This window comes from Bombina bombina, chromosome 1, assembly GCF_027579735.1.
Source record: "Bombina bombina isolate aBomBom1 chromosome 1, aBomBom1.pri, whole genome shotgun sequence".
In the NCBI taxonomy this organism is placed as follows: Eukaryota; Metazoa; Chordata; class Amphibia; order Anura; family Bombinatoridae; genus Bombina; species Bombina bombina.
Genome location: NC_069499.1, coordinates 495,209,341 through 495,225,257, shown reverse-complemented (window position 1 = coordinate 495,225,257; position 15,917 = coordinate 495,209,341). Strand labels below are relative to the sequence as shown.

The 15,917-nt window shown below is 38.9% G+C and overlaps 1 protein-coding gene across 1 annotated transcript in view; it reads right to left on the bottom strand.

Annotated features, from left to right (window-relative positions):
* DNAH7 (dynein axonemal heavy chain 7) overlaps positions 1 to 15,917 on the bottom strand; it is a 784,664-nt gene that overhangs the window by 575,906 nt on the left and 192,841 nt on the right. Inside the window, exon 22 of the mRNA XM_053698573.1 lies at positions 5,670 to 5,779. Coding sequence (XP_053554548.1) covers positions 5,670 to 5,779 — 110 coding nt within the window. The remainder of the gene's footprint in view (positions 1 to 5,669; positions 5,780 to 15,917) is intronic.

The window sequence follows — 15,917 nt, the reverse complement described above, 5'->3', positions numbered from 1 at the left end:
AGAAAGGATAGGATTAAAGCACCAGGTTTAGACCATTCCTTAGCAATCACATCAGAAACCGCATCTGGGACAGGAAAAACTCAGGAGTAATCACAGGAGGTTTAAAAACAGAATTTAAATGTTTACTGGTTTTGTTATCAAGTGGACCAGACTCCCTCAATACTCAAAGTAACTAATACTTCTTTCAACAAAGACCGAATATATTCAATCTTAAAAAGATAAGAAGATTTATCAATTTTAATGTCTGAAGTAGAATCTTCTAAACCAGAGAGATCCTCTTCAGAGGGGGATATTTCAGTATGTTGTCGGTCATTACAAATTTAATCAATTTTAAAAGACCTTTTATGTTTAATAAAAGGTAGAATAGCAGACATAGCCTTCTGTATTGCATCAGCAATATAATTTTCATACCAACAGGGATATCATGTACATTGGATGTTGAGGGAACAACAGACGCTGTACTAGTACTAATCGAAACATTATCGGCATGCAAAAGCTTATCATGAAACTGTTACATAATATAGCTGGAGATATAATCTCGTCTTGCTTACAACAGATACACTTAGCTTTGGGTAGAACTGTGTTCAGGCAGCATGGTTCCTACAGTAGCTTTTGAGACAGGATCAGACTGAGACACCTTACAAAATGTAAAAGAAAAAAATAACATTTAAACAAAATATCCAATTTCCTCATAAAGCAGTTTCAGGAATGGGAAAAAATGCATATGTTTAATAGGCAGAAAAGCAAACAGCATAGCCCTCTAGAGTATAAAGAGAGCAAAGGAGCATAAAGGTAAGTAGGGTAATATAATAAAAAATATGCACAACGCAAAGTGAAGTGAATTTTTTTTGGCGCCAAACATCCAGAAATGACGCAACTCACGTAATAACAAGCGCAACATCACGCCAAACAACCTAACTTCAATAAAGACTTAGGCCTAGATTTGGAGTTTGGCGGTAGATGGGCTGTTAACGCTCCGCGGGGCTTTTTTCTGGCCGCACCATAAAATTAACTCTGGTATCGAGAGTTCAAACAAATGCTGCGTTAGGCTCCAAAAAAGGAGCGTAGAGCATTTTTTACCGCAAATGCAACTCTCGATACCAGAGTTGCTTACGGACGTGGCCAGCCTCAAAAACGTGCTCGTGCACGATTCTCCCATAGGAAACAATGGGGCTGTTTGAGCTGAAAAAAAACCTAACACCTGCAAAAAAGCAGCGTTCAGCTCCTAACGCAGCCCCATTGTTTCCTATGGGAAACACTTCCTACGTCTGCACCTAACACCCTAACATGTACCCCGAGTCTAAACACCCCTAACCTTACATTTATTAACCCCTAATCTGCCGCCCCCGCTATCGCTGACACCTGCATTATATTATTAACCCCTAATCTGCCGCTCCGTAAACCGCCGCAATTTACATTATCCCTATGTACCCCTAATCTGCTGCCCCTAACACCCGCCGACCCCTATATTATATTTATTACCCCTAATCTGCCCCCCTCAACGTCGCCGACACCTGCCTAAACTTATTAACCCCTAATCTGCCGACCCGGACCTGAGCGGCTACTATAATAAATGTATTAACCCCTACACCCGCCTCACTAACCCTATCATAAATAGTATTAACCCCTAATCTGCCCTCCTAACATCGCCGACACCTACCTTCAATTATTAACCCCTAATCTGACGACGGAGCTCATCGCTACTATAATAAATGGATTAACCCCTAAAGCTAAGTCTACCCCTAACACTAACACCCCCCTATCTTAAATATAATTTAAATCTAACGAAATTAATTAACTCTTATTAAATAATTATTCCTATTTAAAGCTAAATACTTACCTGTAAAATACATCCTAATATAGCTACAATATAAATTATAATTATATTGTAGCTATTTTAGGATTAATATTTATTTTACAGGCAACTTTGTAATTATTTTAACCAGGTACAATAGCTATTAAATAGTTAAGAACTATTTAATAGTTACCTAGTTAAAATAATAACAAATTTACCTGTAAAATAAATCCTAACCTAAGTTATAATTAAACCTAACACTACCCTATCAATAAATTAATTAAATAAATACCTACAATTACCTACAATTAACCTAACACTACACTATCAATAAATAAATTAAATACAATTGCTACAAATAACTACAATTACATAAACTAACTAAAGTACAAAAAATAAAAAAGAACTAAGTTACAAAAAATAAAAAAATATTTACCAACATTAGAAAAATATTACAACAATTTTAAACTAATTACACCTACTCTAAGCCCCCCTAATAAAATAACAAAGACCCCCAAAAATAAAAAATTCCCTACCCTATTCTAAATTAATAAATGTAAAAGCTCTTTTAACCTTACCAGCCCTGAACAGGGCCCTTTGCGGGGCATGCCCCAAGAAAATCAGCTCTTTTGCCTGTAAAAAAAAACATACATTACCCCCCCCCAACATTACAACCCACCACCCACATACCCCTAATCTAACCCAAACCCCACTTAAATAAACCTAACACTAAGCCCCTGAAGATCTTTCTACCTTGTCTTCACCATCCAGGTATCACCGATCCATCCTGGCATCCGGTGCTGAAGAGGTCCAGAAGAGGCTCCAAAGTCTTCCTCCTATCCGGCAAGAAAGAGGACATCCAGACCGGCAAACATCTTCTCCAAGCGGCATCTTCGATCTTCTTCCATCCGGTGCGGAGCGGGTCCATCTTGAAGCAGCCAACGCGGATCCATCCTCTTCTTCCGTTGTCTCCCGACGAATGACGGTTCCTTTAAGGGACGTCATCCAAGATGGCGTCCCTCGAATTCCGATTGGCTGATAGGATTCTATCAGCCAATCGGAATTAAGGTAGGAATATTCTGATTGGCTGATGGAATCAGCCAATCAGAATCAAGTTCAATCCGATTGGCTGATCCAATCAGCCAATCAGATTGAGCTCGCATTCTATTGGCTGATCGGAACAGCCAATAGAATGCGAGCTCAATCTGATTGGCTGATTGGATCAGCCAATCGGATTGAACTTGATTCTGATTGGCTGATTCCATCAGCCAATCAGAATATTCCTACCTTAATTCCGATTGGCTGATAGAATCCTATCAGCCAATCGGAATTCGAGGGACGCCATCTTGGATGACGTCCCTTAAAGGAACCGTCATTCGTCGGGAGACAACGGAAGAAGAGGATGGATCCGCGTCGGCTGCTTCAAGATGGACCCTCTCCGCACCGGATGGAAGAAGATCGAAGATGCCGCTTGGAGAAGATGTTTGCCGGTCCGGATGTCCTCTTCTTGCCGGATAGGAGGAAGACTTTGGAGCCTCTTCTGGACCTCTTCCAGCACCGGATGCCAGGACGGATCGGTTGATACCTGGATGGTGAAGACAAGGTAGGAAGATCTTCAGGGGCTTAGTGTTAGGTTTATTTAAGGGGGGTTTGGGTTAGATTAGGGGTATGTGGGGTGGTGGGTTGTAATGTTGGGGGGGGTATTGTATGTTTTTTTTTACAGGCAAAAGAGCTGATTTTCTTGGGGCATGCCCCGCAAAGGGCCCTGTTCAGGGCTGAGTAAGGTAAAAGAGCTTTTACATTTATTAATTTAGAATAGGGTAGGGAATTTTTTATCTTTGGGGGTCTTTGTTATTTTATTAGGGGGCTTAGAGTAGGTGTAATTAGTTTAAAATTGTTGTAATATTTTTCAAATGTTGGTAAATATTTTTTTTATTTTTTGTAACTTAGTTCTTTTTTATTTTTTGTACTTTAGTTAGTTTATGTAATTGTAGTTATTTGTAGCAATTGTATTTAATTTATTTATTGATAGTGTAGTGTTAGGTTAATTGTAGGTAATTGTAGGTAGTTTATTTAATTAATTTATTGATAGGGTAGTGTTAGGTTTAATTATTAACTTAGATTAGGATTTATTTTACAGGTAAATTTGTTATTATTTTAACTAGGTAACTATTAAATAGTTCTTAACTATTTAATAGCTATTGTACCTGGTTAAAATAATTACAAAGTTGCCTGTAAAATAAATATTAATCCTAAAATAGCTACAATATAATTATAATTTATATTGTAGCTATATTAGGATGTATTTTACAGGTAAGTATTTAGCTTTAAATAGGAATAATTTATTTAATAAGAGTTAATTAATTTCGTTAGATTTAAATTATATTTAAGTTAGGGGGGTGTTAGTGTTAGGGTTAGACTTAGCTTTAGGGGTTAATCCATTTATTATAGTAGCGATGAGCTCCGGTCGTCAGATTAGGGGTTAATAATTGAAGGTAGGTGTCGGCGAGGTTAGGGAGGGCAGATTAGGGGTTAATACTATTTATGATAGGGTTAGTGAGGCGGGTTAGGGGTTAATACATTTATTATAGTAGCGCTCAGGTCCGGTCGGCAGATTAGGGGTTAATAAGTGTAGGCAGGTGTCGGCGACGTTGAGGGGGGCAGATGAGGGGTTAATAAATATAATATAGGGGTCGGCGGGGTGAGGGGCAGCAGATTAGGGGTACATAAGGATAACGTAGGTGGCGGCGCTTTGCGGTCGGCAGATTAGGGGTTAATTATTGTAAGTAAGCTGGCGGCGACGTTGTGGGGGGCAGGTTAGGGGTTAATAAATATAATATAGGGGTCGGACGGTGTTAGGGGCAGCAGATTAGGGGTACATAAGTATAACGTAGGTGGCGGTCGGCAGATTAGGGGTTTAAAAAAATTTAATCGAGTGGCGGCGATGTGGGGGGACCTCGGTTTAGGGGTACATAGGTAGTTTATGGGTATTAGTGTACTTTAGGGTACAGTAGTTAAGAGCTTTATGAACCGGCGTTAGCCCAGAAAGCTCTTAACTCCTGCTATTTTCCTGCGGCTGGAGTTTTGTCGTTAGAGCTCTAACGCTCACTTCAGAAACGACTCTAAATACCGGCGTTAGGAAGATCCCATTGAAAAGATAGGATACGCAATTGACGTAAGGGGATCTGCGGTATGGAAAAGTCGCGGCTGAAAAGTGAGCGTTAGACCCCTTTACTCACTGACTCCAAATACCGGGCGGTAGCCTAAAACCAGCGTTAGGAGCCTCTAACGCTGGTTTTCACGGCTACCGCCGAACTCTAAATCTAGGCCTTAGGAAATTACAAAACTTGCAACACTATAGACGCAAATTCGCGTAAAAAATTACGCCATAAATAACAGCATTTTGCGCCCTTTCGAGCCTAGATTTGCCCGCAAAATTCAAGGGACACTGACCCCAAATTTTTTCTTTCATGATTCAGATAGAGAATCAATTTTAAGCAACTTTCTAATTTTACTCTTATTATCAATTTTTCTTTGTTCTTTTGCTATCTTTATTTAAAAAGCAGGAATGTAAATCTTAGCAGCCAGCCCCATGTGGCTGGCTTTGACTATATTTCTGGTGTTGCAAGGCTTTTTACTGCAGTATTAATGCCTCATCTAGAAGATAGCTGAGAGCAGGGTAAACATATAATTGACATAAGTTACCAATATTTAAAATAACAGGAACAATAAAGACATTTGGAGATGCTGCAGAGATGAATAAGGACAGAACATGTTGATTAAATTTTCGGATTGTTGGTATACTTGTATATAATACATTAATTAATATATTTTCCAAAATCATAGGTGGTGTATGTTATATTCCTTCACTTACCTATAGCATCTGTCTGTCAGAGGTGTTATTACCAATCTAGGGCTGTTTCCAAGATATTCATATCCATATTTTAAGCCTGCATTAATCATCTTTGTTTGAAGGTGGCCCTCCTAAAAGGAAAATAGCTCCATTATTTGTGATAATTGTCCAAGGCAGTGCCATAAAAGAACGTACTATTATAGCTTAAAGGGAAATTGTACTGTAAATTGTTCTCCCCTTTAATGTGTTCCCAATTATCTATCTTTCCTAATGGAGTGTATTAAATTGCTTGCAAACAGCTCCTTTACATGGATTTTGTCTCTTGAAATAGCCATGCTTGCCTGTTGCTATATAAACAGGACATACCAATCAGCGAGATTACGAGTTTTGCGGTATGAGTGAAAAAGCAGCGTTAAGGCTCTTTTTCACTACCGCTGGTATACGAGTCTTGCAGGTATAGCTGTACCACACACTTTTTTTGGCCGTAACGCAACGTAACTACCGCAGCTTTCCAAAAGTCATTTTTCAATGGGACTTCCTTTGCGCCGGTATTATGAGTCTGCCTGGGAGGCCAAAAAAGTGAGGGGTACACCCTATAACTACAAGATTCGTACCGCCCACCTGAAAGTCAGTAGTTATTAGTTTTACGCTACAAAGCCGTAACATAAAACTCATAAACTAGTGCTAAAAAGTAATTGTAAATTGTAAAATTATATTTTTAATATATTACATTTTATTATATTACAATTGACAGTGCCGTTTCTCCACCCTCGATTGACTTCCTGGTCAGTGCTCTATCCCATGCAGAAAGCGGCCCCACCCGCTTTCTACGTAAGCAGCCGGGCTCACTCCCTATTAACTAAGATGTGCGCATTGTGTTGAGCATGTGCTGTAGATAGAGGGGGCGGTTTGCCTACACTCGTGGCCGCCTAACGGCCAGGGTGTCAATTGGATGCTGGTGTTTACGTCACCATAACAAAATATTTGACACAGAGCCGGGAATTCCGCTGGACTCTAGGATTTAAGGTATGCAGTGTCATTATATTGTTTAATAATCAAAATTAAAAAAAATTATGAATTAAACTTATGTTTATTTTTATTGATCTGTCAAATCCTTCTTTTCATATGGCGCAACTTTACCTTCACGTTAACTAAATAATTCCTATTTAAAACTAAATACTTACCTGTAAAATAAACCCTAAGCTAGCTACAATATAACTAATAGTTACATTGTAGTTATCTTAGGTTTTATTTTTGTTTCACATCTAAGTTTGTATTTATTTTAACTAGGTAGACTAGTTAGTAAATAGTTATTAACTATTTACTAACTATCTAGTTAAAATAAATACAAATTTACCTGTAAAATAAAACCTAACCTGAGTTACACTAACACCTAACCTTACACTACAATTAAATACATTACATTAATTAAATACAATTAACTAAATTACAAAAAAACAAACACTAAATTACACAAAATAAAAAAGAAATGATCAAATATTTAAACTAATAACAACTAATCTAATAGCCCTATAAAAATAAAAAGCCCCCCCAAAATAAAAAACCCTAGCCTACAATAAACTAACAATGGCCCTTAAAGGGGCCTTTTGCGGGGCATTGCCCCAAAGAAATCAGCTCTTTTACCTGTAAAAAAAAAAATACAAACACCCCCCAACAGTAAAACCCACCACCCACATAACCAACCCCCCCCAAATTAAAACCTACCTAAAAAACCCTAAGCTCCCCATTGCCCTGAAAAGGGCATTTGTATGGGCATTGCCCTTAAAGGGGCATTTAGCTCTTTTTCTGCCCAAACCCTAAGCTAAAAATAAAACCCACCCAATAAACCCTTAAAAAAAACCTAACACTAACCCCCGAAGATCCACTTACACTTTTTGAAGGACCCAACATCCATACTCAACGAAGCGGCAGAAGTACTCAGCGAAGCCGGCAAAAGTCTTCATCCAAGCGGGCCGAAGTCCTTCATCCAGACGGCATCTTCTATCTTCATCCATTCGGCGCAGAGCGGCTCCATCTTCAAGACATCCGGCGCGGAGCATCCTCTTCAATCGACGGCTCTTCTCGAATGAAGGTTCCTTTAAGTGATGTCATCCAACATGGCGTCCCTTGAATTCCCATTGGCTGATAGAATTCTATCAGTCAATCGGAATTAAAGGTGAAAATTGAGCTCGTATTGGATTGAGCTCGCATTCTATTGGCTGATTGGAACAGCCAATAGAATGCAAGCTCAATCCTATTGGCTGATGATTTTTTCACCTTTAATTCCAATTGGCAAATAGAATTCTATCAGCCAATCGGAATTCAAGGGACGCCCTCTTGGATGACGTCACTTAAAGGAACCTTCATTTGAGAAGAGCCGTCGGAAGAAGAGGATGCTCCGCACCGGATGTCTTGAAGATGGAGCCGCTCCGCTCTGGATGGATGAAGATAGAAGATGCCATCTGGATGAAGACTTCTGCGGCTTGGATGAAGACTTTGGCCTGCTTGCATGAAGACTTCTGCCGGCTTCACTGAGGACTTCTGCCGCTTCGTTGAGGATGGATGTCGGTTCTTCAAAAACTGTAAGTGGATCTTCTGGGGTTAGTGTTAGGTTTTTTTAAGGGTATATTGGGTGGGTTTTATTTTAAGCTTAGGGTTTGGGGTGAAAAAGAGCTAAATGCCCTTTTAAAGGCAATGCCCATACAAATGCCCTTTTCAGGGCAATGGGGGAGCTTAGGTTTTTTAGGTAGGTTTTTTATTTGGGGGGTTTGGTTGTGTGGGTGGTGGGTTTTACTGTTGGAGGTGTTTGTATTTTTTTTACAGGTAAAAGAGCTGAATTCTTTGGGCAATGCCCCGCAAAATGCCCTTTTAAGGGCTATTGGCAGTTTAGTTTAAGATAGGGTTTTTTTATTTTGGGGGGGCTTTTTTATTTTGATAGGGCTATTAGATTAGGTGTAATTAGTTAAAATATTTGATAATTTATTTTTTATTTTGTGTAATTTAGTGTTTGTTTTTGTAATTTAGTTAATTGTATTTAATTCATGTAATTTATTTAATTGTAGTGTAAGGTTAGGTTTTGGTGTAACTTAGGTTAGGTTTTATTTTACAGGTAAATTTGTATTTATTTTAACTAGGTAGCTAGTAAATAGTTAATAACTATTTAGTAACTAGTCTACCTAGTTAAAATAAATACAAACTTACCTGTGAAATAAAAATAAACCTAAGATAGATACAATGTAACTATTAGTTATATTGTAGCTAGCTTAGGGTTTATTTTACAGGTAAGTATTTAGTCTTAAATAGGAATTATTTAGTTTTTTATTTAGATTTATTTTAATTATATTAAAGTTAGTGGGTGTTAGGGTTAAGGTTACGTTAGGGTAGAGTTAGGGTTAGGGGTTAATAAATTTAGTATAGTGGCGGCGACGTTGGGGGCAGAAGATTAGGGGTTAATAAGTGTAGGTAGGTGGCGGCGATGTCGGGAACGGCAGATTAGGGGTTAATAACTGTAATGTAGGTGGGGGGCAACAGATTAGGGGTTAATAACTGTAATGTAGGTTGGCAGCGACATTGGGGGCGGCAGATTAGGGGTTACATAAATATAATGTAGGTGGCGGCGATGTCGGGGCAGCAGATTAGGGGTTAATAAGTGAAATGTAGGTTTCGGAGATGTCGGGGGCGGCAGATTAGGGGTGTTTATGACTCAGGGTTTAATGTTAGGGTGTTAGGTTGTAAACATAACTTTTGTTTCCCCATAGGAATCAATGGGGCTGCGTTACGGCGCTTTACGCTCCTTTATTGCAGGTGTTAGGCTTTTTTTTAGCCGGTTCTCCCCATTGATGTCTATGGGGAAATCATGCACGAGCACGTAAAACCAGCTCAAAGCAGCGCTGGTATTGGAGTACGGTATGGAGCTCAATTTTTTCTCAGCGCTCACTTATTGCTTGCTAACGCAGATTTTATGCAAACCTGTAATAGCAGCGCTATAGGGAGGTGAGCGGGTGGCAATAACTTGCAAGTTAGCACCGAGCAGTTCTTACCGCAAAACTCGTAATCTAGCCAAATGTAAATTAACCTCCAAATGTGGGGGTAAAGAGAAAGCTATTTCTGTATCTGAAATAGTTGATTTTACACATTGAACTCCCCCAGCCTTACTTTCCCTTACATTTAATAATCTAAAGTAAGTATAACAAGTAATTTTAACAAATTAAGGGGGGGGTTTAAAGTACAGTGTTCCTTTTTATATCGTAAGTAAAAACATACAATGGAAATGCAATGGAAGACTCAGGAGGCTGTTACCTGTAAATATTTAATCATGTATCATGATCATTTTTAAATCTTTTTTATAATAAACTTTAGTGAAGTACCAAGCAGAGTACAGAACAAAACAGAAATGCATAGAACAAATCAGTAACAAAAAACAATTGAAGCATCACTGTACTAACAATCACCTAGATTACGAGTTTTGCGGTACAGCTATACCTCTGAAAAATTGGCCATTGCGCGTAGAATGGCCAGGAACGCACTATTACGATTCGCAGCGTTATACCTATACGCAAGCATTCTAGCCTTTAAACGTAACGTCCATTTCGCACTCAAAAAAATGACATTTGAGTGCAGGATTTTCATTGCGCCTCGTATTACAGGTTGTGCGGTCCAGCTAAAATGCTTGCGTTATGCTCTATACTGACACGATCCATACCAACATCTGAAACTAGTAGTTATGGATTCTGTGTAACAAAAATGTTTTCACAAAACTCATAACTAAAATGTTACAAGGTACACTATCATAACTACCTATTAACCCTTGAACAACCGCACTCCCACATCGCAAACACTATTTAAAATGTATTAAACCCTAATCTGCTGCCCACCCACATTGCGACTATTAAATAAATTTATTAACCCCTAATCTGCCGCCCACATCACCAACACTATTTAAATATATTAACCCCTAAACCACAGCTCCCCGACATCACCACCACTATTAACCCCTAAACCCTAACCCTAATCCGCCACTTCCTGACATCGCCGACACTAAATAAACCTATTAACCGCTAAACCTCCTGCCTCTCACATCGTCGCCACTAAATAAACCTATTAGCCCCTAAACCTCCGGCCTCTCCCACATCGCAGCCACTAAATAAACCTATTAACCCCTAAACCTCTGGCCCCCCCACATCGCAAAACACTAAATTAAACTATTAACCCCTAAACCTAACACTCCCTAACTTTAAATTAAAATTACAATATAACTATAGTTAAATAAATAAAAACTTACCTGTGAAAAAAATAAACCTAACATTAATCTATAAATTAACCTAACCTTACTATTCTAATAAAATAAAAAAAACTACGAATTAAAAATTCTAAATTGCAAATTTAAAAAAAACTAATCCTACGAAAAAATTTAAAAATCTAACTTAAATTAAATAAACACTTAATTACGAAAATAAAAAACACTAAGGCCTAGATTTAGAGTTTGGCGGTAGCCGTGAAAACCAGCGTTAGAGGCTCCTAACGCTGGTTTTAGGCTACCGCCGGTATTTGGAGTCATTCAAAAAAGGGTCTAACGCTCACTTTTCAGCCCCGACTTTTCCATACCGCAGATCCCCTTACGTCAATTGCGTATCCAATCTTTTCATGGGATCTTTCTAACTCTGGTATTTAGAGTCGTGTCTGAAGTGAGCGTTAGAAATCTAACGACAAAACTCCAGCCGCAGAAAAAAAGTCAGGAGTTAAGAGCTTTTTGGGCTAACGCCGGTTCATAAAGCTCTTAACTACTGTACTCTAAAGTACACTAACACCCATAAACTACCCTATGTACCCCTAAACCGAGGTCCCCCCACAATCGCCGCCACTCGATTAAAATTTTTTAACCCCTAATCTGCCGACCGCCACCTACGTTATACTTATGTACCCCTAATCTGCTGCCCCTAACACCGCCGACCCCTGTATTATATTTATTAACCCCTAATCTGCCCCCCACAACGTCGCCGCCAACTACCTACAATAATTAACCCCTAATCTGCCGACCGCAAAGCGGCCGCTACTTAAGTTATCCTTATGTACCCCTAATCTGCTGCCCCTAACACCGCCGACCCCTATATTATATTTATTAAACCCTAACCTGCCCCCCACAACGTCGCCTCCACCTGCCTACATTTATTAACCCCTAATCTGCCGACCGGACCGCCCCGCTATTATATAAAGTTATTAACCCCTAATCCGCCTCACTAACCCTATAATAAATAGTATTAACCCCTAATCTGCCCTCCCTAACATCGCTGACACATAACTTCAAACATTAACCCCTAATCTGCAGACCGGAGCTCACCGCTATTCTAATAAATGTATTAACCCCTAAAGCTAAGTCTAACCCTAACACTAAACACCCCTAACTTAAATATAATTTAAATCTAACGAAATTAATTAACTCTTATTAAATAAATTATTCCTATTTAAAGCTAAATACTTACCTGTAAAATAAACCCTAATATAGCTACAATATAACGAATAATTACATTGTAGCTATTTTAGAATTAATATTTATTTTACAGGTAACTTTGTATTTATTTTACCAGGTACAATAGCTATTAAATAGTTAAGACACTATTTAATAGCTACCTAGTTAAAATAATTACAAATTACCTGTAAAATAAATCCTAACCTAAGTTACAATTAAACCTAACACTACACTATCAATAAATAAATTAAATAAAATACCTACAATACCTACAATTAAACCTAACACTACACTATCAATAAATTAATTAAATACCAATACCTACAAATAACTACAATGAAATAAACTAACTAAAGTACAAAAAATAAAAAAGAACTAAGTTACAAAAAATAAAAAAATATTTACAAACATAAGAAACTATCTACAACAATTTTAAACTAATTACACCCTACTCTAAGCCCCCTCAATAAAATAACAAAGCCCCCCCAAAATAAAAAAAATGCCCTACCCTATTCTAAATTACTAAAGTTCAAAGCTCTTTTTACCTTACCAGCCTGAACAGGGCCCTTTGCGGGGCATTGCCCCAAGAAGTTCAGCTTTTTGCCTGTAAAAAAAACATACAATACCACCCCCCCCAACATTACAACCCACCACCCCACATACCCCTAATCTAACCCAAACCCCCTTACATAAACCTAACACTAAGCCCCTGAAGATCTTCCTACCTTATCTTCACCATACCCAGGTTCACCGATCGATCCAGAAGAGCTCCTCCGATGTCCTGATCCCAAGCCCAAGCGGGGGGCTGAAGAGGTCCATGATCGGCTGAAGTCATCATCCAAGCGGGGAGCTGAAGAGGTCCATGATCCGGCTGAAGTCTTCATCCAAGCGGGAGCTGAAGAGGTCCATGATCCGGATGAAGTCTTCTATCAACGGCATCTTCAATCTTCTTTCTTCGGGAGCCATCATCTTCCATCCCGATGCGGATCCATCCTCTTTCTCCCGACCGCCTACTAGCCGAATGACGGTTCCTTTAAATGACGTCATCCAAGATGGCGTCCCTCGAATTCCGATTGGCTGATAGGAATTCTATCAGCCAATCGGAATTAAGGTAGGAAAATTCTGATTGGCTGATGGAATCAGCCAATCAGAATCAAGTTCAATCCGATTGGCTGAATCCGATCAGCCAATCAGATCGAGCTCGCAATCTATTGGTGATCGGAACAGCCAATAGAATGCGAGCTCAATCTGATTGGCTGATTGAAGTTCTTTTTTATTTTTTGTACTTTAGTTAGTTTATTTCATTGTAGTTATTGTAGGTATTGTATTTAATTAATTTATTGATTAGTGTAGTGTTAGGTATAATTGTAGGTAATTGTAGGTATTTTATTTTATTTATTTATTGTTATGTGTAGTGTTAGGTTTAATTGTAACTTAGGTTAGGATTTATTTTACAGGTAAATTTGTAATTATTTTAACTATTTTAGCTATTAAATAGTTACTTAACTATTTAATAGCTATTGTACCTGGTTAAAATAATTACAAAGTTGCCTGTAAAATAAATATTAATCCTAAAATAGCTACAATATAATTATAATTTATATTTTAGCTATATTAGGATTTATTTTACAGGTAAGTATTTAGCTTTAAATAGGAATAATTTATTTAATAAGAGTTAATTAATTTTGTTAGATTTAAATAATATTTAACTTAGGGGAGTGTTAGTGTTAGGGTTAGACTTAGCTTTAGGGGTTAATACATTTATTAGAATAGCGGTGAGATCCGGTCGGCAGATTAGGGGTTAATAATTGAAGTTAGGTGTCGGCGATGTTAGGGAGGGCAGATTAGGGGTTAATACTATTTATTATAGGGTTTAGTGAGGCGGATTAGGGGTTCAATAACTTTATAATAATAGCGGTGCGGTCCGCTCGGCAGATTAGGGGTTAATAAGTGTAGGCAGGTAGGGATGGCGCACGTTGTGGGGGGCAGATTAGGGGTTAATAAATATAATATAGGGGTCAGCGGTTGTTAGGGGCAGCAGATTAGGGGTACATAAGGATAATGTAAGTAGCGGCGGTTTACGGTAAGCGGCAGATTAGGGGTTAAAAATAATATGCAGGGGGGGAATGGCTACACTATGCAGAAGCCAACAAAAGCACACATGTCAACAACGGCCATATTTTGGGACACAGCAAAGGCGGTTCTAAGAGGAGTTATCATGACATATGCATCAGGGGTTAACAAGAAATACAAACAAAGAGAAAACATATTACTAAGACAAGTCACAAACGCATATAATAAATACCTTAGAGCCCCTAACGCAGAGAACAGACAAAAGTATACCGGAGTCAAACTACAGAGGGACACATTCTTACTACAAAACGCTAAAGGAACCATAAGCAGAGCCAAGAGCACGTTTTTACAGATACGGCAACAGGATAAGCAGCACATTAGCCAATATCACTAGGTTAGTAAGAAAACCCAATGTAATCCAGACACTGAAAATTCAGGGCAGGTCTTTAACACAGAAGCTGAAAAACAGCAAGCATTCTGCGAATACTACTCAGAATTATACACACCACATCCAGTTGACAGAGGACACAGGGAACAGTTTTGGAAGGGAATTAATTACCCCAAATCACGGAGGAGAACCTCAACTCTTAAATGCACCGATCTCAGTACAGGAAATACATAAGGACAATAGGGCACCTCCCCCTAATAAGACGACAGGGCCAGATGGCCCTGCCCAATGAATTTTACAAATTGATGAGAGAAGAGGTATCAAACACCCTGGCCAAACTATTTGATAAGATACCAAGAGGGGAAGAACTGAGTGAACGTTTCACGGAAGCACACATTTGTATCCTTCCGAAACCAGGAAGAGACCCAACAGCTAGAGAATCATATAGACCCATATCACTATTAAATAGTGATTATAAAATCTTTACCAAAATTCTGGCCAATAGACTAGCGACCATAATGCCATCTCTGATCCACAGTGACCAAACAGGGTTCGTCAAAGGTAGATCCTCAGTTCTCATATCAGGAAAGTGCAATTAGTACTACAACATTACTGGAACAACAGGGAAGGGGGAAAAGTAAGCACTCCAACACAAAGAGCGTGCATGCTGGCGATCGATGCGGTGAGAAGGCTTTTGACAAGGTATTGTGGGAGCATCTTATTCCACACGCTGACCAGATATGGAATTCGGGGGTTCCTTCTTCGGGTCGGTCGCCAGCATCTACAGGTCAGCCCAGGCCGCGTGATCGTCAATGGAACGCTCTCTCCAAGATTCCAACTGGGGGAGGGGAACGAGGCAGGGTTGCCCTCTGTCCCCTCTCCTTTTTGACCTGGCCATGGAACCAATGGCACACAGAATCAGGACTGAAACACAAGGACTGAGAGTGGGGCGGGCGACTTTACACCTATCCTTATACGCAGACGATATGGTGTTATTCATATCAGACCCAGAAAAGAAAACACCACGATTGATGTCTATTATTGAGGAATTAGCAAAATCTCGGGGTACCAAATTAATAAAGATAAGAGCGAAATCCTGTGGCTATCCCCAATGAGTCATAAAGAAGACCTAGGATTCAAATTCAAGAATACTAGAGGATACTATTAAATATTTGGGGATAAGCTTATCAAAAGACCCCTCCAGATGGTACGCCCCTTAATCACAAACCGATTATTAGCAAAATCATAGAAGGTTCTCAGAAATTGGAAAGCATTACCAGTATCGGTGTCGGGCAGAATTTGCTTGATAAAAATGATCTTGTTTCCAAGGTTAATGTACACA